At 44.4% G+C, this 27,777-nt stretch overlaps 1 protein-coding gene across 2 annotated transcripts; it reads right to left on the bottom strand.

Annotated features, from left to right (window-relative positions):
• Positions 1 to 240: 240 nt before the first annotated feature.
• Positions 241 to 27,446, bottom strand: TSEN54 (tRNA splicing endonuclease subunit 54). 2 transcript variants are annotated; one of them, XM_084838084.1, is made up of 11 exons: positions 27,383 to 27,446; positions 20,563 to 20,727; positions 18,562 to 18,625; positions 17,540 to 17,623; positions 16,806 to 16,904; positions 15,116 to 15,168; positions 13,985 to 14,083; positions 13,033 to 13,664; positions 9,395 to 9,455; positions 8,924 to 9,040; positions 241 to 506 (listed from the first exon to the last, which is right to left on the bottom strand). In XM_084838084.1, the coding sequence occupies exons 1-11, from the start codon at positions 27,424 to 27,426 to the stop codon at positions 320 to 322; spliced, it is 1,605 nt and encodes a 534-aa protein (XP_084694210.1). In that variant the 5' UTR covers positions 27,427 to 27,446; the 3' UTR covers positions 241 to 319. The 2 variants fall into 2 exon arrangements, with proteins under 2 accessions (XP_084694210.1, XP_084694211.1); XM_084838085.1 differs by lacking the exon at positions 241 to 506 and adding an exon at positions 6,718 to 7,792.
• Positions 27,447 to 27,777: the final 331 nt, after the last annotated feature.

The raw sequence follows: 27,777 nt of genomic DNA, 5'->3' as shown, positions 1-27,777 counted from the left end.
TACCTACCATATATTTCAAGGTAGTGTTTTTCTTCGTTTCTTTTTTTGCATTTCCTTACTATACTGCCAGGAAATCAATTCCTGGTCAGCCTCACACAGCTTTCTCCAACCAGGTGCCTTCCAGATAGATTGGCCATGCTGGCTGGGAATGATGGGAGCTGCAGTCCAACTCAACAAGGGGGCACCAGGTTGGGCAAGACTGGCCTAACATGATGGATCCTCAGAAATGACATTGTTCTAAAATAAGGGGTGGGGGAATTATGAACAGTGATGAAGCGCATGCTATTTTGTAATGACTAACACAGAGACTTACATAGCCTTAATGTGCACACACAATCCCATACAGCTGGGGGAGAAGGGAAAGAAGGCTATCTTGATGCTGAAGTTGTGAAAATACCCATAGTCCACACTGAATATTTGATGAAATATAGAGTACATCCCAGCTTAGCTGAAGAGCTGATTGGATGGTCTTGGGCAAGTAGCTATTGCTTAGGGTAATTTTCCACCTGTAAAATGGGAATAATATATTTAGCCAGATATGACCTAAATATGTATTGTGAATTATTTGCACATTTAGCCCTCTTGTTTCATAGTTCAGACATGGTGGCCTTGAATCTTTGCACTGAAGACAATGTCTGTGGAAGGGGCATCACAATCTTACATCAGTAGAAAAGCATCCTCTTTTAATACAATCCCATCCATGATTGCTCAGAATCAGAAGTCAGTCCTAGTGAATTCCATGTGACTTAGGCCCATGGTAATTGTGCACAGGATTGCAGCCTTCCAGTGTAATCCTATGCATGTTTATTCAGAAGTAAATCCCATTGAATTCAATAGTGCTTACTCCCTAATAAGTGTGTTTAGGATTGCAGCCATAGGATTATCCTATAAAACTGATATCCTCAAGATTCTCTAAAAATGCACTAGAGGCTGAACTCTGCACTTAAACTTATAGATGTGCAGATTTATAGACTTCCTCCACATATGGTCAGGAAGCTATTAAGGGTGCAATCCTATGCATGTTTAGACAGAGAGAAGGCCTACAACTCCCAGGATGCCCCAGCCAGCCATACTGGCTGGGGAATGCTGGGACTTGTAGGACGTTTTTCTATCTAAATATGCATAGGGTTGCGCCCTTAGTCACTCCGAAAGTGTATGAACTCTGCTGGCTCCTCTTCTAACCTTAGAACACCTCCCTCCCCCGCCTCGTCAAGTACCAACTTTCAGTCTGGGACAGGATGGATCAACTTAAATCAAGGCGATTTATATCAATTGAATTTAAAAGGTCAATTGAAATCACTGGTTTCAATCACGTTTCCCATTGAAATGTTTGCACATATTTCCTGGAAAATGGTGCAAAAATCTGACCACTAAGCCACATTAATTTACAATTAAATAGAGTATTATTTACACTGTTTCATTCTTACAGGCAGGCTTTGGATCTCACTTTATTTATTTTGCGTGCTTTTCTTTTTTACCTATAGAGGAAATGTCTTTAAAATATTCCCATATAGGGTCTTTCTTATTACCAGCACCATGACTGAGGTTAACTGCACACGTGCCTCTTAATAACTTTCACTGTGCTCAGTGGGGCTTAATCCTACATAAGCAGGTACAGGACTGCAGGCTTAGTATGGGAATTACAGGCAGATGCACACTGGATAATTTCATTTTTTTCTTTCCAGTGTTGCTCTTTTCTGCTTCTTAACCCAGCCTTCGTCTCACAAAAATTAAGTATGAAAGAAATGAAGTGCCCATGCCTGATAGGTAGAAGCAAGGTTTGATAGTTGCTGGGCAGACTCAAACAGTTTATTTTCATCAGATGAAAATGAAATGCCTTCATTTGGGTACAGTGTAAATATTCTCAAAAATATTTGAGAACTGATCAGATTGGTTCTTTATTTGGATAGAAAAGTCTCCTTTAACTCAATGTACCTGGTAAAGACGTTGATTCGGTTTACAGATTAACTGAATGGCAATATGCTTCTATCCAGATCTAGGGTCATATTATCTCAGTTACTATTTAAGAGTAACTTAATATTTCCATTTTTTAAAAATTGATTTACATTTAAAAAATCCAATTTTTCTGATATTTTAAAAAATAATTTTTATTTCCTGTGCTATATTGTCTTTTTGTCTTAACTGTCCTCTGTTCTGTCTTTTTGTCCTCTGCCTTGCTTGGTCCAGCTCCACCACATAAGCACAGAACAACAATCTTACCCAGCCTGTGGCTTAGCACATGTGACTTCAGTCAGAGAAACAGAAACCAGAAGTCCAGAACTTTTAAAAAAGCAGGAGTTGGTAGTTAGGCTGGATAGAGCTATTTTTTTATGAGATAAAAACTAAAATGAATGCCCATATTTGATTGAATTACCTATCAATGTGTAGGAATGTGATAGAGCCATTAATTCATTTTTATGAGATTGAAGTGTAGGTTTAGCATGTTTATGAGACTTAATTGTAACTACATTTTTTAAATGAGAGAAATCTATGATTTTTTTTTTTTTAATTCAGTTCAAATGTTAAAATTCAATCTTGACATTTCTTCAAACATTACATTTTTATCCATCCTGATTCAGGAGGAAGAAATCTCTGTGAGAAGACCCATGTGAGTAAGAAGATCCATAGATTGGGTTGAAATAATATTAAAGATCCTTTATTCAGGAGTGCTCTTCCCTTTCATGCATTGTCTTGTGCAGTTTCACTAATTCAGTCACCCAGAGTTCAGTTTGAGACTGAGAACAGGAACAAGGGTGGTTGGAAAGTGGCAGCAGTAACTGAGCAGGAAAACGTACTCTTCTCTTATTCCTGATTCTTTTCAAAGGAAATGGTCTCTTCACAAATAAAGCAGTTGGATCTACTCACCTCCTATATAGTCATGATCAAAAAGTTCCTTAAGACAGGCTTACTGCCTCCATTTCAGAGCTGTATCATTATTATACAGAGGACCAGTGGATGTAACCATCTTACTTATCTCTGAAGACAAAGGTTCTGTCTTCACGAGCAATTTAGTGTGAAGATAGAGGAGTCGGAATTCCTTTGTGACAGATGACATTTCACCAATCCACTGCCAACCAGCCACTTCTCTCTTGAAAGCCACATTTTCTGAAACTCCTTTTACTCCAACTTTTTAACTGAAAGTGGCTCCCAGGCGGTTTTACCACAGTGTGCCATGTCCCCCCAACCCTCCCGCATTAATTCCTGGGTGTCTCTCTATGACCTGGAAGCCCTGTGGTAAAGGGGGCAGGACACCCCATTCCCTCTTGTTTCCCCAATGGAAGTAGTTTTTCCCATTGAGAAAATCCCCAGGAGTACAGCAGCAACCCCTCACATTACTGCAGTAGGGGGGACACTCATTCACCTTAGTTTGTTGTTGTTGTTCAGTCATTCAGTCAAGTCCATCTCTTCATGACCCCATGGGCCATAGCACGCCAGGCCTTCCTGTCCTCCGCTCTCTCCCAGAGTGTGCTCAATTTCATATTCATTGCATCGGTGATGCTATCTAGCCATCTCATCCTCTGCCATCCCCTTCTCCTTTTGCCTTCAATCTTTCCCAGCATCAGGGTCTTTTCCAGGGAATTTTCTCTTCACATTAGGTAGCCAAAATATTGGAGCTTCAGCTTCAGTCTCTGTCCTTCCAATGAGCAGTCAGGGTTGATTTCCTTTAGGATTGACTGTTTTCAACTCCTTGCAGTCCAGGGGACTTGTAAGAGTCTTCTCCAGCACCACAGTTCAAAAGCATAAATTCTTTGGTGCTCAGCCTTCCTTATAGTCCAGCTCTCACAGCCATACATTACTACGGGGAAAACCATAGCTTTGATTATATGAACCTTTGTCGGCTAGGTGAAGTCTCTGCTTCTTACTATGCCGTCTAGGTTTGCCATAGCTTTCCTCCAAAGGGCATGCGTCTTTTAATTTCATGGCTACAGTCACTGTCTGCGGTGATCTTGGAGCCCAAGAAAATAAAATCTGTCACTGCTTCCATTTCTTCCCCTTCTATATGCCAGGAAGTGATGGGGCCAGATGCCATGATCTTCGTTTTGTTAATGTTGAGTTTCAAACCAGCTTTTGCACTCTCCACTTTCACCCTCAACAAGAGGCTCTTTAGATCCTCTTCACTTTCTGCCATTAGAGTAGTATCGTCTGCGTATCTGAGGTTGTTGATAATTCTCCCGGCAATCTTAATTCCGACCTGTGATTCATCCAACCTGGCGTTTCTCATGATGTACTCTGCATATAAGTTAAATAAGCAGGGCGACAATATGCAGCCTTGTCGTACTCCTTTCCCAATTTTGAACCAATCGGTTGTTCCATGTCCGGTTCTTACTGTTGCTTCTTGACCCTCGTACAGGTTTCTCAGAAGACAGGTAAGGTGGTCTGGTACTCCCATCTCTTTCAGAATTTGCCAGAGTTTGTTGTGATCCACACAATCAAAGGCTTTAGTGTAGTCAATGAAGCAGAAATAGACGTTTTTCTGGAATTCTCTTGCTTTCTCCATGATCCAGCGAATGTTGGCGATTTGATCTCTAGTTCCTCTGCCTCTTCGAAACCCAGCTTGTACTTCCGGTAGTTCTCAGTTCACATACTGCTGAAGCCTAGCTTGTTGGATTTTGAGCATAACCTTGCTGGCATGTGAAATGCGAGCAATTGTACGGTAATTTGAACACTCTTTGGCGTTGCCCGTCTTTGGAACTGGAATGTAAACTGACCTTTTCCAGTCTTGTGGCCACTGTTGAGTGTTCCAAATCTGTTGGCATATTGAGTGCAGCACTTTAAAAGCATCATCTTTTAGAATCTTAAATAGCTCAGCTGGAATACTGTCATCTCTGCTAGCTTTGTTGTTAGTAATGCTTCCTAAGGCCCACTTGACTTCACTTTCTAGGATGTCCGGCTCAAGTTCAGTGACTGCACTATCATGGCTATCAGGGACATGAAGCTCTTTCCTGTATAGTTCTTCTGTGTATTCTTTCCATGTCTTCTTAATCTCATCTGCTTCTGTTAGGTCCCTGCCTTCTTTGTCCTTTATCATGCCTGTCTTTGCACAAAAAGTTCTCCGATCTTTCCCATTCTGTTGTTTTCCTTAATTTCTTTGCATTGTTCATTTAAGAAGGCCTTCTTGTCTCTCCTTCCTATTCTCTGGAACTCTGTATTCAGTTGGATATATCTTCCCCTTTCTCCCTTGCTTTTTGCTGCCCTTCTTTCCTCAGCTACTTGTAAAGCCTCATCAGACAGCCACTTTGCTTTCTTGCATTTCTCTTTCTTTGGGATGGATTTCGTTGCTGCCTCCTGAACAATGTTACAGACCTCCGTCCATAGTTCCTCAGGCACTCTGTCTATCAGGTCTAATCTCTTAAATCTATTCCTCACCTCCACTGTATATTCACAAGGGATATGAGTTAGGTCATACCTGAATGGTTTAGTGGTTTTCCCTACGTTCTTCAATTTAAGCCAAAATTTTGCAACAAGAAGCTCATGATCTGAGCCACAGTCAGCTCCAGGTCTTGTTTTTACTGACTGCAGCCAAAGATGGAGAAGCTCTATACAAAGTACATAATCAATCTGATTTCAATATTGACCATCTGGTGATGTCCATGTGTAGAGTCGCCTCTTGTGCTGTTGGAAAAGAGTGTTTGTTATGATGAGCGTGTTCTCTTGGCAAAACTCTCTTAGCCTTTGTCCTGCTTAATTTTGTACACCAATGCCATGCTTGCCTGTTATCCCGGTGATTTCTTGATTTCCTGCTTTGGCATTCCAATCCCCTATGATGAAAAGGACATCTTTTTTTGGTGTTAGTTCTAGAAGGTGTTGTAGGTCTTCATAGAACCAATCAACCTCAGCTTAGGTAGTCTGCTTTTAATCTTTAACATATCTCCCCCCCCCTTCTGTACATGTTTACTCAGAAGTAAGAAACAAATCTCACTCCCCTGCAATGAAAGGGTTAAAGGCTAACTTTAGTAACTCACCCTAAAGTGCTCTTTCACTTTTCCCTTGCTCTCTTAAACTGCTATTGTGCTTCTTTGATATTGAGTAGTTTCTCCCTTGTTATGTAAAGTCCCTTCCAGAAAGGGGGTGTTGGAAGCAATAACTCCAAGGCAGAATGCTGGAATGGGGCAAAACCATGGTGCTGTTGCTAATGTGTGAACTGGGTCAGTGAACAGTTAGAAGTAACTAAAGTGTTGTCATAGCAGAACAGCTATATAAGCAAGGAATAATTTTCAGCAAACTGAGCACACAGATGGGTGAAGCAAATGCTAGAATACAGGAAAAGGGTAAATGCTTAATGTTGACACTCACCAGACAAACATAATGGTACTGTGGTTATGTTTGGATTATTAGTTTTTATATTATGGCACACAGTCTGAACATCTTGGTTGGTTTTTGTCCCATATGAAACATACTGGAAAGCAAGGCAGCTTTGATCATACATCTAACTTTTCGTCTTCCAGGTAACCATCACGAAGGAGCAGTAGCAGACAAAGCTGCTAAATGCATAACAACTTTTGCTTGCTCCTCTACAGCTTGGGAAAATATGCAGCGCATTCTGGGATATCTGGGAATTCACTTGTTAGCAAATGCTGACAGTAGCAAACTGCAAACTTATCACCAAGTAAGAAAACCCTAAACTAATTGACATAAGTACATAATGGACACCACACACATTTTGCCTAGGGGAAGCATATCATAGAAAGTACCCTAAAAGACCACACAACACCCATTGTGTTAACACAAAGAGTTTTTTTATTGCTTTAGCCTCTTAATCTCAACTTATTGCCATAAACCTCCTAAAATAAAACTGCCTCTAAAATTTCTTTGTAAAATTCCTCATGAAAGCTACTCCTTAACAGAAAAACATCCAGTTCCTTTTATCCTGACAACACTGCTGGGTCCAACTATCACAGAAATGTCATAGTAAAGAAAGAAATCTGGTATCTGAAAAAAATTCCAAGGGTTATAAATAAACCTGGTGATAGAGAAAGTGATTCTCAACACAGCTGGAAAGCAGGAGCAGATCATGGCAGTCTAGTCATGACTTGAGCACTAAATAATTCAAGGTTCACTAACTTTATGGAATTACCCCCCAAAAAGGTAGTGGTATATTTCTGCTGATTCTGCAAGTCCTCAGCATTTTACAGTTTCCCTTTCTGTGGCAGATTTAAAAAAAAGCACCTGATGATTGGCCTATGTGCTCAGTAACAGAAGACTATCCTCATATGTTCACTGGCTGTGTTTGGCTGTGACTAGAAACAACCATCATTCAACAGTGGCTGTTTCTTCTCTGGCTCTGCTACTTGGTGGAACCCAGGCACCAACTAACTAATAAGCCATTCCAGATTGGCAGAAGCATAATGCTAAGCTTAATGGTGCTCATCCTATAGGCCCACAAGAAGAGGTAATGATCAGACTAGAGCTTAAAAGAACAAAACAGTTGTGTGTTTTTGTCCGGGGGGGGGGGGGAGAGAATTTGAACTGCTCTTTGCTTTTGTGCATGGGCAGGTTCTTGCTACGTGGAACTGGCACAGTGCTGGTAGTCAGATCCAATGCAGTATCCAGATGAACAAATGAGAAATCAAATCCTGAGTAACATTTTGTATAGACACACACCAGTCCCAAAGATGCTTCTCCCAAATTTCAGCTGCAATGTCAGGGATATACATCAGTTGGCAGCTTGAATTCCTTAAAAGAGTAGAAAGCGATGTCTCCATTGTCTACTAGTGCAAAGACCACTGGGACATCTCCACTTTGGTAAGTAAGCTGCTTCACTGCCCGTAGGGATGGGATTTGCTCATCAAACCTACAAAGGGAAAAATGCTTATCTTTCTCCATTGTAAATGCACTAGATTTTCTAAAAAGCCACATCCTGGGGCAGTATCGCTTGGAAACAGGTCAGGAAACTTATATTCCTATGATCTAGTTGTCTGGTGGCATATGCAAAATCCTGCACATCTACTTTTCATCCCACCCCCCGCCCAGCAAAAAAAATGAATTTCAAATCCCCATGGTTAGAGAACTCTGAGAACTGCGTATGGATCTCGCATTGTGGCCAGTATTGGCCACAAAGCCAGAAACTATAGAGCTGGGGCATTCAGCAGTTGAGGTAGGCCGGGATTCTGAAATCCTCAACTTAGTCCATACACTAGGCAACTTCTGGGAGTTGGGCGGGGTGCATAGCCCCACTGGAACCTACCAGGAGCACCCCTCCCCTGCCACAATTGCGGAGACTTCAGGAATGTGATTCTGCTTCCAAACAACGTGTATTCTCCCCACCCACCTTGTTTTCAAGCCAAACTGCCACTTTTTTGGACAACAACACAGTGGAAAATGTGGGAGCAGCAGAAGGCCGCATATGGCCTACTCCTGCTCTACAGCCAGCTGTGTCTCTGCCCCTAATCAAAGAGTGTCACTAATAAGATAGTTCCCTGTGTCTTTAAGTTTCCTCTTTTCCACCAACCCAAACCGGAGAAGCTAGTATACAAGAGTGTGTGTGTGTGTGTGTGTGTGTGTATATACGTGTGTGTGTGTGTGTGTGTATATATATGTACGTACATACATACATACATGTATATACGTACGTACATACATACATACATGTATATACGTACGTACGTACATACATACATGTATATGAATGCTCAAGGACAGCAGGAAGCTGCCCAGGTGGCATGATCTCCTGTCTGAATAAAGGTACACTCTGTGACTGATCTTGCCTCCACTTCCTGCTGGGAACATTCCTTCCACATATTTTAAACAGTTGAGGCTATAGTCTTCTAAAAAGCCACTATGAATGCAACCCACAAGAACTAAAACACTTCCTTTTTTGAACAAAGGCTGAGGCTCCCCATGTTAGCTGACTTATAAACCAAATTCCGTAAGAGATTAGAATATGCAGTTCTGTGAAATAATTAATCCAACAAGCGCCTAGTACCTCCGAACACACATCCGGACACAAGGCTTCCCAGGGTCGTTCTTCTTAAACCTAGAAGCTGCATCTGCTTGATACACATCAAAATCGATCTTCAGGTCTGCGCAATTGTTCTGTAGTCTGTTGAGGAGGTTAATTATCAGTACAAAGGCTTGAAAGTTCTCCTGTACCCTCAGATGTGCCAGAGGGGAAAAATGGGAGAGCAAATCTTCAGGTACAGTATGTTTTGCCAGGCTCTTCAGTGAAACTAAGGGAAGGGGATTCATGTCCATTTGGGGTGTAAGTGTTGAATGCTGGCCCTTCTATGATGATGTGTCTGGCATATAATTTATAATGTTGTTCTAAATTTGTGAGGCACCATAATATATATTCATTAAAAGGTAGGATAAATATACAAGTTATATAATATAATTGCTTTCACCTAAGTTGAGACAGACTGAAAGCATTCAACTAGCTTTCTAGTGTGATACTTACTGAGATGCCTCATCCAGGATGTGGGAGGGCTGGAACACGCTGATTTGTTGGAGGACATCGGCTAGTCAGGAGAAAACAGGAGAGATTTGGATTAGGGGCATGTGGCTTTCAAGGAACTTATCTTCTCTGTGTAGTCAGCTACTGAGGCATTCTGATCATTCAGACAGACACACCATCTTCAACAAGGCCAAGTGAAACTTCCGCCTTTTTTATGCTTAAGCAGGGGTGGGTAATTTGTGGCCCTCTAGATATTTTGGCCTACAACCCATCATCCCTCACCACTGGCTATGTTGGCTAGGGCTGATGAGAATTATAGGCCAAAACATCTGGAGGGCCAGAGGTTGCTCACCCGTGGCTTAGAAGATTTGCTAAGAAAAGTATTAGAAATGTTCTGTGCAAACAGAACCGAAATTATGTTGCAGTAGAATGTACATTCTGGATACAGAAATAGGTTTGCAAATATGTATCAGTTTTCTCAAGCTTCAAGATGGTGTCCCATTTTAATTACTTGGATAATGGAAGGCATAAAAATGAAGTAAAGCAGATTTGCAATATGAAGCAGGTGCCAAAAGGCAGAGTGCTTTCTCAATGGTGGCCCCCCGATTGTGAAGCGCTCTCCCCAGTGAGGCCCGCCTGGCACCAAGGTTATCTTTTGGGGGCCAGGTTAAGACCCTGGGGCCAGGTTAAGATTTCTTATTGTTGATTGCTAAAATTGTGTGCGCACACGTGTGTTGTCTGTTTATATGTTTGTATGTAAATGCTTTTTATATTATGTGCAATATTGTATTTTTACTGTTGGGATGAGTGGTATGGAAATGTAATAAATGAAAATGAATGATATGAAATTTGGGATTTGGCAGGGGGTGCGAAGGAGAGGAAGCTGAACTCTACTTGTGTGACATTGGATATAGTTAATTACTTCTATATATCCACGAGGACTAATTGTAAGAGAAAGGCGAGTCTGGGTGTTAAGGTATGTTAGATTCAACGCTACTCTGCTTTGCAAGTGCAGAATGTTTACCCTGCCCTCTCTTTTAAGATATTACTGCTGCTTGTAAGGCAAATACAAAAGGTGCAATTTGTGCCATACCCTCAAGGGCATTTCCACACAACCAGCTCATGGTGCAACCTTCCCAGCCCCTACCATCAGTTTCTCATTTACACACACATCTTCCCTCAAGGCTTCACTTCAATTGCTGGATATTGCATTTTTCCAGGGTTGAAAACGAAACTGCAGGCTTTTCACCTGAGCAGTAAAGTTAATTCTAAGGCAATTCTGTGGAATGTAGTTGTGCAAGTGTCATGAGTCTCCATCAAAACCTGTACATGACATGACCAGCAACAAGCAACACAGTCTCTTTCCCACCCATGTTGGTTACAACCTGTTTTCTTTCTTCTAATTATTTGGAAACTGCATGTTCTTAGTACCCTCAGCAGCACGATATGAAGCTGACAAAAGAAGCCTCTTGCTAGTTTCCTGTCCTCATGAGCAGGGACAGTCAGGGGTGGGCAACCTGCAGCACTCAGCAGCCTTCTGCAAGAGATGAATTCAGACCACTAGCAAGAAGAATTTCTCCCTCCCCTGACAACCTGCTGGGCAGAGAGGGAGACAAGAAGATAGTGTCAAAATGGGGGCAAAAAAAAAAAGGTGGCGCAGAGAGAGAGAGAGAAGAGAGGGTGGCCCCACTCACCACTGGCATGGGCCCCCAGGGGAATATAGCCCTTGGCAGAAAAAAGGTTCCTTGCCTCTGGGGTCTAGGGACTAACAAAATGATTCCACTCACTTTGCCTTAACAACTGGTTCCTCAGAAATGAAGCCTGCAAAAATCTCAAGTCAAAAAAGCCTGGACAAGCTGGTTGTGAGTTCCTGCTCAGTTTTTGTTCCTCAATGGGAAAAAAAGTGGGAATGGCAGCAGAAAACCAAACACACAAGAAAGATATGGGCAAGCCCGAACCTGGGACTAAACTGCTATCTTTTTTCTGGTTTTGTGATTAGTACTGCATTGCTATATTTTTATTCTTGTTGTAAACCTCCCTGAAATCCAGAGGTGGGCAACTTGTGGTCTTCCAGATGTTCTGGCCTTCAGCTTCCATCAGTTCAAGCCAGCATAGCCAGTGGTGAGGAACAGTGGGAGTTGTAGGCCAAAACATCTGGAGGGCCACAAATTGCCCACCCCTGAAAGGTGGTATATACATAGTTTAATTTAAACAGTTTATTTTTGCATATGAATGTCAAATATAAAGTCCAACACGTTTTGAATAAAATCTGTCACAGGGACAAAGGAGTCAGAGTTACTTTTTGTTCAAAACAAAACTCTTGGAAACTTCTCTCAAAAATAGCTGCTCTCACCTTGTTAAACTGCCAGTATTTACCTAATATGATGAAGATAGTTCCATTAATTACTAAATAATGGGCCCAGTTTCACACAGGTTGAAATAGTCATTAGTTTGATACAGCAAAGTGTTTAAGCAAACTTATGTAGATCTCAGAGTTGGTTGGATACATTGTGCCCATCCTGTATGAGTGAAGCCACACCCACTGGCATCCTTAGGCATGACCCTGCAGCCCCCTGACGGAGGGATCTGTCAACTCCATTCCCCTGAGGGAGGGTGCCCCACAGCAAGAGGAAGGGGGCATCTCTATAACTCTGTCCTTTCGATTACTCTCCCCTGACTTCAAAGTGTATCCTCTGCAAAGCTATGCACTGGGTGTGAAAGACTGCCACCTAGTGACTAAAGATGGTGGTGTAGGCTTCAAACATACAGACACATTAACATTAATTAATACATTTTTAAAACCAAAAAAACCCAAGTGCACACCTGTAGGTTCCCCCAGCATGCACGGTAAGTTTCAAGTGTCTAGGTTTCACAGTCTTAGTACTACGGTGCTGACGGAGACACACACAGGTTGCGTTCAAATGTCTCGCTAACCCATGGTGGGTGGCAAGCTGTGCTGGGTAGGTGGTTATGTAAACAACCTACCATGCTCCCGTCAGACAATCAGGCAAACAAGCTACAAGTAGTTTATTTCACCACCCCCTTGCCCCTCCTCCTTCTGTAGAACTCCCACCCAGCTGGGCAGATAGCCCAGCTTCCTTTATGGCGAGAATAGAGGCTGCTTGAGAGGAGCAGAGCAGTGGCAGCGGCAGCATTTTTGGCCACTCTTGCTGAGCAGTTCTGTAAGCAATCTCCGTAACCCATGCTGGTGCGACAGACAACATGCTAACCCACCATAGGTAAAATAACCCTTACTGCAGAGCGTGGGTTCCTAGGGTGACTTAATCGGGGGAATTAACTCATCAAGGGCAGGAAAAATGCCCCCCCCCCCCCCGACATGCTAGCCCATCATGGCAGCTCAGGCTGCTTACTTGGCTTAGTGTTACTTAGTGTTGAACCCAACCAGTGACACACATCCCCTTATATCATTATAAACATTTTATCTGGCCTTCCAGAAAGCCAAAGACGCTTGTATGTTTGTACCACTGATCTGTTTGGAGCATCAACTGAACTCAAGCACAGACATTAATTCTGAGCATAGAGCTTTCTGGTCAAAAAATGTGACATTTTAGGTCACCTCTCTACTTCAAGGAAGACGAAAGACAAACAGTTCTTCTCTCTTTGCCAGAAATCAACCGTACCTGTTGACAGCCCGTGGTCTGGCTTCACCAGCGGGGTGACTGCCTGTCCCCAGAGGTGTGCAGAACAGGCCCTCTCCTTCCCCTCTCTCCTCTTTTCCAGAAGGGCCTTGTACGCCCGCCAGGTGGAGCAGCGCCTGACTTCCTTATCCTCATTGATGCTGCTTTTGTACCGGCTCTCCCACTTCAGCTGTTCCCGCTCCTTGCGGGTCAGCCTCTCACGCTTCCGGTTTAGCTTGCTGTGCCATCTGGTTGCATCAACCTCTCGTACTGTTATGTTCTCTGGGAGTAGCTTCTTATCAGGCTCTGGCAGGCGCATTTGTGGGCAATCAGCACCCATGTTGGGGAAAACAATGGTGGTGAAATCCCAGCGGGACGGACAGACATCATCGAGGCCCTCCCAAGAGTTCTTGCTAGATCTCTCTTTGTCATCTTGAGAACAAGCTGGAGATTTATCATCTTCTCTTGTGACACTGGATGATGGAACTGGCTCCACAATTGACATTTCAAGATCCAACATCGTCATTCTTTCTGATGCTGGGAGGCTGGGACTCTCATGATGCCTCCTGGCCTTTTTGGGTGACTCTTGGCATTCCTGAGATTTCTCAGATGCTTTGGGTTTCTTGTCTTGCAACCTAACCAAAGAGAAAAGGACTGAAGCATGGATATTCCTTCATTACCAGATTATCTTTTGCTACCACAGAATCATAAAAACACTTCATTGGAAGGAATCAATCAGGTCAACTGGCTTACCAAGCTATTTGATGTGGGAAATGCTGTATCTAGTTCTTGCATCTTTTAAATGAAAGTTTGTAGCCCTTATGGCAAGAGACAAGTATGAACATGCTGAGGGTGGGAACAAGAACAAAACCACTGCATTTCTTGGTCCTCAACAACATGCCCACCTAGGGTTAGTCTGTCAAGGGCATCCCTCCCAGTCTCCATATGGCTTTACCAAGGGCTGGAGCTCCTTGTCCTCTTGTGGCAGCCTCTCTCTTTACTTTGGCAGTGGCTCTCCAGATTCAGCTGCCTCTCGTAAGGTGTTGGAGCAGCACTGCAGAGGAACCAAAAAAGGGGGGAGAGAGCAAAAAATCATCAGAACATCCCACTGAAAATGTTAACATTGCAGAAACAGCCACAAGCTGTACTAAGTACACAAGCTGTACTAAGAAAGCAAACTTTCCCTCCTCTTGGGTATCACCTCTTCAACTGATTAATCCTCAGGCCCATTTGAAACTGAAGAGAGAGATGGCAGGCAAAGGGCATCTACAGGTCTCACAACAGACCCAAAGGATGGCAAAGATGTATATTAATCTTAGGAGGCAGACAGGGCTATGCCTACCATTAGGCAGAGTGAGGTGATCGCATCAGGTTGCAAATGCTGGGAGGCAGCAATGGCTGCCTCAAAGCTGTGTGTGCCACACAACCTGTTCTAGGCCCCTTATACTAGTCTGCTGCCTCAGGAATTGTGGAGGGCACTATCCCATCTCAAGTGTTGACATATGTTTCAATTGCCAGTCCAGCTGGCTTCAGTGACTAGGTTCACACAACACGCTAACCCACACTCAGTGGTTGAATGTGGGTAGTTGTTGAACCGTGGGTTCTTTGTTGAACCATGGGTTAGCATGTTGTCTGAACATACTAACCCAGACATTTTCCACAGGGTGGCTTGTTAACCATGCAGTGTCGCTTATTTTTCTTGAACAAGCCACCCTGAGGACCCATGCTTTGTTGTTGGGTTGTTCAGCGTGGTTAACAAGCCACCCTGAGGAAAATGTCCTGGGTTCAGACAACACACTAGCCCAAAGTTCAACAAACAACCCACGGTTCAACATCAACCAACACTCAACCACTTGCGTGTGGGTTAGTGTGTTGTGTGAAAAGTAAGCGGGATGTGGAGGTAGCACCACTGTGTTTGCTTCCACTCAGGAAGCAAAACGTCTTGGACTGGCCCTGGAGGCAAAGAGGTTAAAGACGGAAAGAAGGAGCGAGCAAGCTCAATTAAGGTGGTGCCCAAGGGAAAATTTTGAGAGGGGGCGTTGCAAGCCAAGGGTGGGGGGAACAAAGACCACTGTCAGATAATTACCTGGGATGGAATCTCAAAATGATGTAACCCAGTCTCTTCAAGTGGCTGAATACCTTAAAACAGGGATGAAAAGCAAGGTGGCCATCTTAGAACATAACTCTGTATTCTTTCAAGAACACATGACCAAACTGGGTTCGACATTATCTGTGACTGAAAGCCATATTTCGTGTTACATGGTAGCAGACGTGCATTCTCCATCAGGGGTACACACAAGAGGATGCTGCAACCAATCCAGCTTTCTGGCATGTCACATGTACATCTCTTTTTAAAACACATTAAAACAACCCTGTGACTGATTTTGCTTTGCATCCTTCATAAGGAGAAGCACAGGACATTACAGCTCCAGTCCTATACTCACTTACCTGGGAGAAAGGCCCATTGAACACAGTGGGACTTACTTCTGAGCAGACACACTTAGGATTTCACTGTAAGTATTTTGGGATGTTAAGGCATTAATGTGGCATCATAAGAATGGTGGTTCACATGTTGTAGCACTTTTTAAAGCTAGAGATGCTTACCCTTTTCGCCTAAACATAAACCAGGCATGTTCATTGTTCAGCCACCTAGAAATGTCACAGATTTAACTGAAGAGCCCTTATACCACCATCTATGCAAAGATCTTAACTTCTCATAATTAGGGAGAAAGAAATGGATGAATAGGCTTGGAGAATAAACTAAGCAGTACCACGGAAACTCTGCATTAATATCTCTAAAATTATCCTTTTTGTAAAAAGGAAAGGACTATGTAGCCATCAGGGCAGGCATGATTATCTAGCATTGATATAGATTTAAGTATGAAAAATGCTTTACAATCTCTTATGCCTCTTAACAATAGGGCCTTGACAAAATCATCACTACTCTCCATCTACCTTGTTTTAGATCAACCATCAAGTCCATGGACAAACTAGGGAAATGATAGCCTCCTTAATCCACATTCTACACACTGACCATTGGCCCATATAAGGTTAGGATGGTCCAGAAATGCCTAGGATGGCATGCCTCGTGAACATAGCCAAGTGCCCACCATGGCTCCCCAAAAGCTGTCTAGCAAGTGTTGGAGCCATGTCTTTTATGAGTATACTGCCTCCCTTTTCAATGTGCCCCGCTCTTTATGGCAGGGGTGGGCAACTTGTAACCCTCCAGATGTTTTGCCTACAACTCCCATCAGCCCTAGCCAGCATAGCCAATGGTGAAGGATGATGGGAGCTATAGGCCAAAACATCTGAAGGGCCACAAGTTGCCCAGCCCTGCTTTATGGAAAGCCACCACAACACCATAGTCCAGACAAGATCACTATATTCCTTGCAAGTAAAAGCCTGGGCTGGCAATATTAAAGTTGTTTAGCTAAATTCTAGGTCACTACAAAAACTGTTTGATAAGCAGTAAAGCCCAAAACCCTAGTGGTATATCCACACACATCTTTCCATGCTAGAGTAATTGTATCTCCAAATACAGGATTGTTTCCTTTGGCTTGGTTTAGACTAGAGGCAGCTGCTAATTACAGAGGAGCGAGAGAAAATCCTCCAATTACTGGAGAAACTTAATACTTCTCCTGCCTTGGCTGCTACAGTCCCAAATTTTGGTTCTGTGCTTTCTGTAGAATTCCAATATTCATTGCCACAGATGTGAAATGGGGCTCCCAATGCTTTTCCACCAGCTACAATTAACTACACCAAATTTTGACACATACCTGGTACTTCAGCAGGCTTACCAACTTCTGGGATAGCAAGTTCTCATAGGCTTCCTGGATGGACATAGGCAGGTCTTTGTAAAACAGCTGAATGGATCCCTATAAGACAGAAGTTCAATGTACAGGAAATACAGCCTGCAAAACCCAACTCCATGGGGATATGGAGAAGAGGTGTTTCAGGCTCACCACAGTTTCTACCTCTCAAACCACACATGGGAGAGCATCCCAGAGGTGCTGCTAATGAAAAGGCCCACTTCTCAGCCATGGAGAAGAATAGGGGCAATCGGACAATGTAAGCAGAACAGAAACAACAGTGACTATGGTATATTAAATGTCCCTCATTTTAAAGCACCATAAGACAAGGAAGTGATGTCAACTACTTTCTGTATGTGCAGAGCCATTACCCCGCTGCTTTGGCTATGATGGAATATGGCATAACACCCAGAATGGCATTTTAAGTGTATTTTTCTTGCAGAGTGTGATTATGTTTGTGCACATTCTATGTGCGTGCTCTCCCTGCACGCACACACACGCACACACCTTAATCCTGTGCTCCGGATAATTATGCACATTTGCTTAACCTACATAATCTATTTTGTGGCAGGTGGTTTCATAGTGTTTGGAACCTTTCTATGAAGTGCTAAAAGATGTTCCCTATACAAAACCCCACTCCCGCCCACCCCTGCCCCATCTCACATACACACTTCATAAGCCTCCAAGTCTGATCTACTTACACATTCCAGAAGATACAGGGCTTCTTCTGGCAGCAGGCATTGCTTTCCGTGCACTACAAACCCCATAGTTTGCCAGAATTTCCCCTGTCAACAATAACAAAAACACAAGTGTTTGTTGTTGGAGTTAGTCCTGGGCCTTCAAAAACACTTCCAAAAGGGTGAGACAAGCCTCAAAGGTTGGACTCTTCCCAGACTGCCTTCCACTTTGAGATGCAGCCATGGCCCCTCCATCAGGCTCAGGGCTCCATAAAGAGGAGAAGCTGAGCCCAGCGCATGAATTACAGGTGGATCCTACCATTTTTGAAGGGCCCCATTCGTTTTAGAAGGCTACAGGGGGTGTGATTTCACCCCGTGCACACACACACACCTCTCTTCAAGAGTCCTTCCACAGCTCCCCTGTCTAGATCGCTGCACCATGTCTCGCTGTAGCTATGTGCCTGGTTAAGGACAGCAGGCAGGTCTCCAGCTCTGTGCTGCTCTGTTTACTCAGGCTGTCTATCCACGTTCGGGGCATGAATTATTGGGGGAGGGGCAATGGGGGGCTGATCCCCTTAGCTAATGTTTTTGGAAAGCTGGGGGGGGAGCATGATTTAGCTATAATTAGGAACAGTCATGGATGAGGTTCATGGATGCAGTTAAGAGCCCCCATTTCCCCCCGACCCCAAATAATCTGAGCATTGTGCTCGCCTGCCCCATCTGGAGAAGCAGCTCTCCAGGGACCATAGCAGCTTCCAAAGTTAGCCCCAAGCAGAACCACAACTGCTACAAAACTCAATAGTGCAAAAGCAACTTCAACACCAAACAGCGCTAGAGAGAGATGATTATACATTATTCATGTGGCAAAGTCATACCGTACAAGGCCCAGGACCCCAAACAAACTCAACGTTGGATGTTGGGTTCCAAACTGAAGCAGAGCTCTGGTTGGAGTTCGTTGCTGCTCCAAGCAACATGCTCTGCCACAGTATGTCGTGAAAAAAGGGTCAGTGAGAAGTGCCAGTGTAAAAGGAGATTGCACCACTTACAGCTGGGGATTTCAGCTCCACAATACTTTCCTCAGGCTTCCATTCAGCTTTCACCAGACTTCCCCTACAAAAGAATTTATATTCTCTTTATCCAACATATCCTGTTCCCTTAATTGAAAAGGGTTAAGAAACCATTTTCATCTTAGTTGAAAGCACAACCTTCTCACCTTCTGAAAATAGGTCAAGGAGCAGCTCCTGCCATGTAAAATTCCTACCATTTCTGCATTCAACCTAACCTTGCCATACCTAGAATACAAGGCAAAGGGTGCCTTTTTCTCAGGAGCCATTCTGTGTCCATGTGGAATGGGCTTAAGATGAAATAATCTAGGGAGAAATGTTTCATTTATGCCTGGACCACGGCACACTGAGATAGGATCCTTTGTTTCTTTGCTCAGCTGCATCATAGATCTGAATTTTGGACAGGTGACATTATTTCATTGTGTATGTGCCTCAGTCTCCCAATGGCCCTCTTCACACATAACAGAAGCAAATTGTGGGTTAATTAATCCACGTTTTCCTGTGGTGCATGCCACTGCCATTTTGAATATGCAACCTCCAATCGGCCCGATTGGAGATTGTTGTGTGACCCGCAAACCCAGACACTATGGGTTAATCTAATTGTAGGTTAACTTTGGGTCATTTAACCCACGATTAACCCATAGTTTGGGGGTAGGCACTTCATATAGCAACGTGTAATTGAGCTGATCAGATGCTGCATATTCAGATGGTGGTGGTATGCAACGTCAGGAAATCATGAGTTAATTAATCCACAATTTGCCACCATTATGCGTTATTTATGAAACAGGGGCTGAAAATAGTAACCAGACATAAAGCCAACAGAAAGACCTACAAAAATGACCAAAAGTGCCTTGGCAAAGAACATATGAAGCTGTCTCACACCAACCTAGACCATTGGCCTAACCAGCCTTCCCCAATCTGGTGCCCTCCAGATCTGTTGGCCTACAACTTCCATTATCCCTAGCCAGCATGGCCATGCTGGCTAGGGATTATGGGAATTGTAGTCCAACACATCTGGAAGGCCCCAGGTAGGGGAAGGCTAGACAATTTGGGACCAGGATATTTGAAGAACCCCCGCCCCCCCCATGTAAACCTGCACACCCAATGGGCTCGTCAGCTGAGGCCTTGCTCCACACCCTGTTGCCATCAGAGGTATGACAGGCTGGGGCATGGGACAGAACCTTTTCAGTTGCAGCATGCTGGCTGTGAAACTTTCTCCCTGGAGAGATTTGGTTGGCCCCTCTCTTGTGACTTTTAGGCCAATGTAAAAAACAAAAATTAAGATTCACCTGGCATTTGATGTGGCTTGAATATCTCTTTGGATCTGAATGGGCTTTTAATGACTTTGTTTTAAGTTCTCGCTACTTCATTATATTTTATTGCCAACTTATATTTATATGTTTCTATGGTTGTAAGCTGCCTTGGGATCTCCCTCCACCTTTTTGTGGTCTGAAAGATGACGTAGAAATATTTGTATTAATCAATAAAACAAACACAACTTGATCCACCTAGCCCAGTACCTTCTACTCTAACTGGCAGTGGCTCTTCAGGGTCCAGGAAAGCTTTCGCCAACCTGGTGCCCTCCAGATATGTTGACTACAACTCCTAGCATTCCTGACCATTTGCCATGCTGGCTGGGCCTGATGGGAGTTATAGTCCAACATATCTGGGGAGCACCAGGTTGCGGAAAGCTTGTTTAAGATAAAGGTTCTTTCCCAGCACTGTTACCAGGGGGTCATAGGAACATACAAAACTGCCTTATACTGAGTCAGACCACAGGTCCATTTAATCTAGCATTGTTGACACTGACTGGCAGCAGCAGCAGCTCTCCAAGGTTTCAGACAGGAGTTTTCTCTGCTCTGCCTGGAGATGCCAGGGATTGAATCTGGGACCTTCTGCATGCAAAGCAGGGGCTCTATCCCTGAGCTATTGTCTAAAGACTAAACCAGGCAAACTCATGCGCTGCTGCTACTAAATACATACAATCTCTCCACACGTTCCTCCTCCAAAAGTTGCCAGTGCTCTTCCCGGCACTGATGCAGCCTCTTCTCTTGTTCTTCTGATCCATCAGGGATGAAATCTTTCTGACCATGTGAGCGTTGAGGGATCTTCCGATCACGTGTGCGAGCTGCAAGCAATTCTGCTGGGCTACACAGGCGGGGGGGGGGGGGAGAAGCAGGGTCATTCAAAGCCCAGCTTGTCAAAATAAAGAAAGCCCTGCTGGATCAAACAACAGGCCTATCTAATCCAGCATTCTCTTTCCCACAGTGGCCAACTATAGGAAGCCAACAAGCAGAATACGAAGGCAATAGCCTTCTCCTGCTCTTATATATCATTAATTCCATATCATTTATGAACAAGTTAAAAAGCACCGGCCCCAATACAGATCTTATGGGGACCACACTTCTTACACCATGTATTCCTACCCTCTGCTACCTGTTCTTGAATCAGTTATCAGTCTATAAAATGACCCATCCTCTTATCCCATGACTGCTAAGTTTGCTCAGAAGTCTTTGGTGAGGAATGTTGTCAAAAGCTTTTTGAAGTCCAAGTTGTTGTTGTTGTTGTTCAGTCGTTAAGTCGTGTCTGACTCTTCATGACCCTATGGACCATAGCACGCCAGGCCTTCCTGTCCTCCACTCTCTCCCAGGGTGTGCTCAAGTTCATATTCATTGCATCGGTGATGCTATCTAGCCATCTCATCCTCTGCCGTCCCCTTCTCCTTTTGCCTTCAATCTTTCCCAGCATCAGGGTCTTTTCCAGGGAGTTTTCTCTTCGCATTAGGTGGCCAAAATATTTGAGCTTCAGCTTCAGTATCTGTCCTTCCAATGAGCAGTCAGGGTTGATTTCCTTTAGGATGGACTGATTTGACCTCCTTGCAGTCCAAGGGACTCGTAAGAGTCTTCTCCAGCACCACAGTTCAAAAGCATAAATTCTTCGGCGCCCAGCCTTCCTTATAGTCCAGCTCTCACAGCCATACGTTACTACTGGGAAAACCATAGCTTTGATTATGCGGACCTTTGTCGGCAAGGTGATGTTTCTGCTTCTTACTATGCTGTCTAGGTGTGCCATAGGTTTCCTCCCAAGGAGCGAGTGCCTTTTAATTTCATGGCTACAGTCACAGTCTGCGGTGATCTTGGAGCCCAAGAAAATAAAATCTGTCACTGCTTCCATTTCTTCCCCTCCTATATGCCAGGAAGTGATGGGGCCAGATGCCATGATCTTAGTTTTGTTAATGTTGAGTTTCAAACCAGCTTTTGCACTCTCCTCTTTCACCCTCAACAAGAGGCTCTTTAGATCCTCTTCGTTTTCTGCCATTAGGGTGGTATCATCTGCGTATCTGAGGTTGTTGATAATTCTCCCGGCAGTTTTAATTCCGACCTGTGATTCATCCAACCTGGCGTTTCTCATGATGTACTCTGCATATAAGTTAAATAAGCAGGGTGACAATATGCAGCCCTGTCGTACTCATTTCCCAGTTTTGAACCAATCGGTTGTTCCAAGACTGGTTCTTACTGTTGCTTCTTGACCCTCGTACAGGTTTCTCAGGAGACAGGTAAGGTGGTCTGGTACTCCCATCACTTTAAGAATTTGCCACAGTTTGTTGTGATCCACACAATCAAAGGCTTTAGCGTAGTCAATGAAGCAGAAATAGACGTTTTTCTGGAATTCTCTTGCTTTCTCCATGATCCAGCGAATGTTGGCGATTTAATCTCTAGTTCCTCTGCCTCTTCGAAACCCAGCTTGTACTTCCGGTAGTTCTTGGTTCGCATACTGCTGAAGCCAAGCTTGTAGGATTTTGAGCATAACCTTGCTGGCTTGTGAAATGAGCGCAATTGTACGGTACTTCGAACACTCTTTGGCGTTGCCCTTCTTTGGAATTGGAATGTAAACTGACCTTTTCCAGTCTTGTGGCCACTGTTGAGTGTTCCATATTTGTTGGCATATTGAGTGCAGCACTTTAACAGCATCATCTTTTAGGATTTTAAATAGCTCAGCTGGAATACTGTCATCTCCGCTAGCTTTGTTGTTAGTAATGCTTCCTAAGGCCCACTTGACTTCACTCTCGAGGATGTCCAGCTCAAGTTCAGTGACTGCACTGTCACGGCTATCAGGGACATTCAGATATTTCCTGTATAGTTCTTCTGTGTATTCTTGCCACCTCTTCTTAATCTCATCTGCTTCTGTTAGGTCCCTGCCTATTTTGTCCTTTATCATGCCCATCTTTGCACAAAACGTTCCCTTGAGATCTCCGAAAGTGTCCTTTCGGCTTTGGCCCAGCTGCTTCACTCTTTCTGGCGCTACTTGAAAATTCCCTCTGCTCTTCCCCAGTAGTATATCAGACACCTTCTGACCTGAGGGGCTCATCTTCCGGCGTCATATCTTTTAGCCTTGTGATACGTTCCATGGGGTTTTCTTGGCAAGAATACTGGAATGGGTTGCCATTTCCTTCTCCAGTGGACCACATTTTGTCAGAACTCTCTGCCATGACCTGTCCGTCTTAGGTGGCCCTGCATGGCATAGCTTATGGCTTCACTGAGTTATGCAAGCCCCTTCGCTACAACAAGGCAGTGATCCATGAAGGGGATATTTAATAATGCTTTCCACCAATTCATCCAACCAGCCTTTAATGTCCTAGGACCTTTCCCCCAATTCCTTTTTAAATAGGTGATACATTGACCAATACCTAATTCTCTGGCATGGAGTCTGATCTTAAGGACAAGTTACATATTTTGTTAGAAGATCAGCAATTTTAACTTATAAGAACTCTTTGGTGGATATCATCAGGACCCTGTGATTCATTAATTTTCAGTTTGTCAATAAGGCCTAGGACTTCATTTCTTTGCCTCAGTTCTTTAGAATCCCTTCCTGAAAAAGTCAGTTCAGTATCTGCCCTACAGACACACACAAGTTATTCTTCAGCTTTTCTGCAATGTCCTTATCATTCTTTAGCACACCTTTAATTCTGTTATTGACCAGCAGTTCAATCACCTCCCTAGCTGTTGTTCTGCTTCTAATTGATTTAGGGCGCATCCTATGCATGGACAGAGAAAAGACCTACAACTCCCAGCATTCCCCAGCCAGCCATGCTGGCTGGGGAATGCTGGGAGTTGTAGGCCTTCCCTATGTCTGAACATGCATAGGACTGCACCCTTAAAGAACTTCTTTATTGTTGGTCTTAATCTCTTTACTCATTTTTTATTTTATTTTGCATTCTTTATTGTCAATAAAGCTTGTGTCCCTTTTTGTTCTTATTTGGACAAGACTTCAATTTTCTGAAAGAATCTTGTTCACCACCACTGAAAAACTGAGGATTAAATATAAATGGTAAAGAGATTTGATGCAGCACACTGCTCCTGTACAAGTAGTGCACACTACAGGATTGACTTGCACAGCAGCCGGTTGAGTGCCTGAAGCAGGTTGTATCCAATGTCAGTCCTAGGTAGAGTCGACCCACTGAAATGAATGGGACTTAAGTTAGTTATAACTTAAATCTCATTCATTTCAATGGGTTGACTCAACCTAGAACTAAGATTGGATACTACCCCAGGTATGTGTGATGATTTTATGAAGATGCCTTACTATACAACAGGCTTGAGTGCCTTGGTACAGTGCTAGAAATACAGGAGGGAGGGGCCAACACTGGCTCAGCCCTCTTACATTTTGTGATGGCCTTCTGAGCTGCTGTTCTTAGGCTGCTGTGGGAGGAGGCATGATTTAGCTAAAACCTGAGGGATTCAGTGCATGTTATTAGGGATCAGTACTGTAGTAGAGCCCCTTCATGGATCACTGCCTTGTTGTGGCGAAGGGGCTTGCGTAACTCAGTGAAGCCATAAGCTATGCCTTGCAGGGCCACCCAAGACGGACAAGTCATGGCAGAGAGTTCTGACAAAATGTGGTCCACTGGAGAAGGAAATGGCAACCCATTCCAGTATTCTTGCCAAGAAAACCCCATGGAACGTATCACAAGGCTAAAAGATATGACGCCGGAAGATGAGCCCCTCAGGTCAGAAGGTGTCTGATATACTACTGGGGAAGAGCAGAGGGAATTTTCAAGTAGCGCCAGAAAGAGTGAAGCGGCTGGGCCAAAGCCGAAAGGACACTCAGCTGTGGATGTGTCTGGGGGTGAAAACAAAGTCCGATGCTGTAAAGAACAATATTGTTTAGGAACCTGGGATGTAAGATCAATGAATCAAGGTAAGCTGGAGGTGGTCAAACATGAGATGGCAAGATTGAACATCGACATCTTGGGAATCAGCGAACTAAAATGGACAGGCATGGGCGAATTTAATTCAGGTGACCATCATATCTACTACTGTGGGCAAGAATCCCTTAGAAGAAATGGAGTAGCACTCATAGTCAACAAAAGGGTGGGAAAAGCAGTACTGGGGTACAATCTTAAAAACGATAGAATGATCTCAGTACGAATCCAAAGCAAACCATTCAACATCACAGTAATTCAAGTCTATAGTGCAGTGATAGTGCAGTCACTGAACTTGAGCCGGACATCCTCGAGAGTGAAGTCAAGTGGGCCTTAGGAAGCATTAGTAACAACAAAGCTAGTGGAGATGACAGTATTCCAGCTGAGCTATTTAAAATCCTAAAAGATGATGCTGTTAAAGTGCTGCATTCAATATGCCAACAAATTTGGAACACTCAACAATGGCCGCAAGACTGGAAAAGGTCAGTTTACATTCCAATTCCAAAGAAGGGCAACGCCAAAGAGTGTTCAAACTACCGCACAATTGCGCTCATTTCACATGCCAGCAAGGTGATGCTCAAAATCCTACAAGCTAGGCTTCAGCAGTATGCGAACTGAGAACTACCGGAAGTACAAGCTGGGTTTCAAAGAGGCAGAGGAACTAGAGATCAAATTGCCAACGTTCACTAGATCATGGAGAAAGCAAGAGAATTCCAGAAAAACGTCTATTTCTGCTTCATTGACTACACTAAAGCCTTTGATTGTGTGGATCACAACAAACTGTGCCAAATTCTTAAAGTGATGGGAGTACCAGACCACCTTACCTGTCTCCTGAGAAACCTGTACGAGGGTCAAGAAGCAACAGTAAGAACCAGACATGGAACAACTAAGTGGTTCAAAATTGGGAAAGGAGTACCACAAGGCTGCATATTGTCACCCTGCTTATTTAACTTATATGCAGAGTACATCATGAGAAACGCCGGGTTGGATGAATCACAGGTCGGAATTAAGATTGCTGGGAGAATTATCAACAACCTCCGATATGCAGACGATACCACCCTAATGGCAGAAAACGAAGAGGATCTCAAGAGCCTCTTGTTGAGGGTGAAAGAGGAGAGTGCAAAAGCTGGTTTGAAACTCAACATTAACAAAACTAAGATCATGGCATCTGGCCCCATCACTTCCTGGCATATAGAAGGGGAAGAAATGGAAGCAGTGACAGATTTTATTTTCTTGGGCTCCAAGATCACCGCAGGCGGTGACTGTAGCCATGAAATTAAAAGACGCTTGCTCCTTGGGAGGAAAGCCATGGCAAACCTAGACAGCATAGTAAGAAGCAGAGACATCACCTTGCCAATAAAGGTCCGTCTAATCAAAGCTATGGTTTTCCCAGTAGTAATGTATGGCTGTGAGAGCTGGACTATAAGGAAGGCTGAGCGCCGAAGAATTGATGCTTTCGAACTGCGGTGCTGGAGAAGACTCTTACGAGTCCCCTGGACTGCAAGGAGGTCAAATCAGTCAATCCTAAAGGAAATCAACCCTGAGTGCTCATTGGAAGGACAGATACTGAAGCTGAAGCTCAAATATTTTGGCCACCTAATGCGAAGAGAAAACTCTCTGGAAAGACCCTGATGCTGGGAAAGACTGCAGGCAAAAGGAGAAGGGGACGACAGAGGATGAGATGGCTAGATAGCATCACCGATGCAATGAATATGGACTTGAGCACGCTCCGGGAGAGAGCGCAGGACAGGAAGGCCTGGCGTGCTATGGTCCATGGGGTCACGAAGCGTCGGACACGACTGACCGACTGAACAACAACAACTGTAGTAGAGCCAGTACTCACAGGGACACAGCCTTCGCCGTTCCCTCTGAGCTTAGCTGCAATCCTCACAGTAGCTTGGAGCCAGTGGTGGAGCGGGGGATGAATTTTCTCAACAACAAATAGTTGTGAACAATCCTTGTTGTAATGCAAAGTATTTTGGGTTGACCCGGTCTTGATCAGGCAATTACGATCCAATAGGTCTACAAGTGACCTGCTCCTAGTGGAGACGAAAAGTGCTAGAACTGGTTTGTTGCTATGGATCCACACAGCTGCCTGCATTTTTGGACTCTTCTTGGGGGCTCTGGGGACTGCCGTGAGAAGCGCCTGCACTTCAGAATTTACTACACCACTGTTAGGGATCATCCTACGTCTCTCCCTCTCTCGCCCCTCAATAATTCGAGCACTGTTTGGTTGAGGGAGGCACTGCCCTGCGTTGCTTGTTCAACAAGGTGCAGCAAGCTCGGCTTGCCAGCGTTCGCCCTGTTGCAGCACAGTGAAATGGCCGGGGACAGCAGACCGCTGCGGTGCTCTGGGCCCCGCTGCACCATGCTGCCCGCCCCAAGAGAGAGCAGGACGACCTTTCCCGCTCCTGCCCATATTCCCTGGTTTAGGCAGCAGCGGGGCTCTTCTTCCAGCACTTCCGGCATTACCTCAAGTTGCGCCGCCGCCGCCGCCGCCGCCTCAACGTGCTCGGCGCCCCCACCCCCGGGGGAAAGAGAGGAACCCCAGTGGCGGCCCCTTTAAGCTCAGCCTCCCCCCCCCCGCTCCCGCCTTGTTACCTGAGCAAACGACGGCCCGCACGAGGTGCTACTTCAGACTCCATAAGAAGCGCCAATTGTCTCCGCCCACCTGGGCCCTCAGCTGCTTCCTGGCTTCTCCCTGGGTCCTAGCGCCTACATGACAGTCTGCACAATGCTTCCTCCGGGCCCTAGCGCCTCTTACCCCCCATCTTCTTCATTTCAAACGTATACAAAGCGATGCGATGCTGCTTTCTCGGCTCTATAGCAGCGAAGGACTCTTATCAAATGTTACACACAAGAGGACAAAGCGTCTGAAGTAGTGCGGTGGATTTTTTTAACAGGAACCTCCCCATGGGGCATGAGTGTCCGCTGGTATTTCTGTTCGGGGTGGGGTGAGCAGAAGGCAAAGCTTCACAGCAGTTTGCGGTTGTAAT

This window comes from Heloderma suspectum, chromosome 2 (assembly GCF_057233095.1).
Source record: "Heloderma suspectum isolate Gila_16-S chromosome 2, 16-S_ref, whole genome shotgun sequence".
In the NCBI taxonomy this organism is placed as follows: Eukaryota; Metazoa; Chordata; class Lepidosauria; order Squamata; family Helodermatidae; genus Heloderma; species Heloderma suspectum.
The sequence above is the reverse complement of the archived record's forward strand: the minus strand, read 5'-3'. Positions and strand labels throughout refer to the sequence as shown.

Excerpts from the sequence above, each read along its gene's own strand:
- TSEN54 (XM_084838084.1), bottom strand. The coding sequence starts at position 27,426 with ATGGAGTCTGAAGTAGCACCTCGTGCGGGCCGTCGTTTGCTCAG. Across the intron at positions 16,905-17,539 it reads CCCTGTATCTTCTGGAATGT|GGATCCATTCAGCTGTTTTA; the intron begins GTAAGTAGATCA and ends TCTGTCTTATAG. Across the intron at positions 9,456-13,032 it reads AGACCACGGGCTGTCAACAG|CCGATGTCCTCCAACAAATC; the intron begins GTACGGTTGATT and ends TCTCCTGACTAG.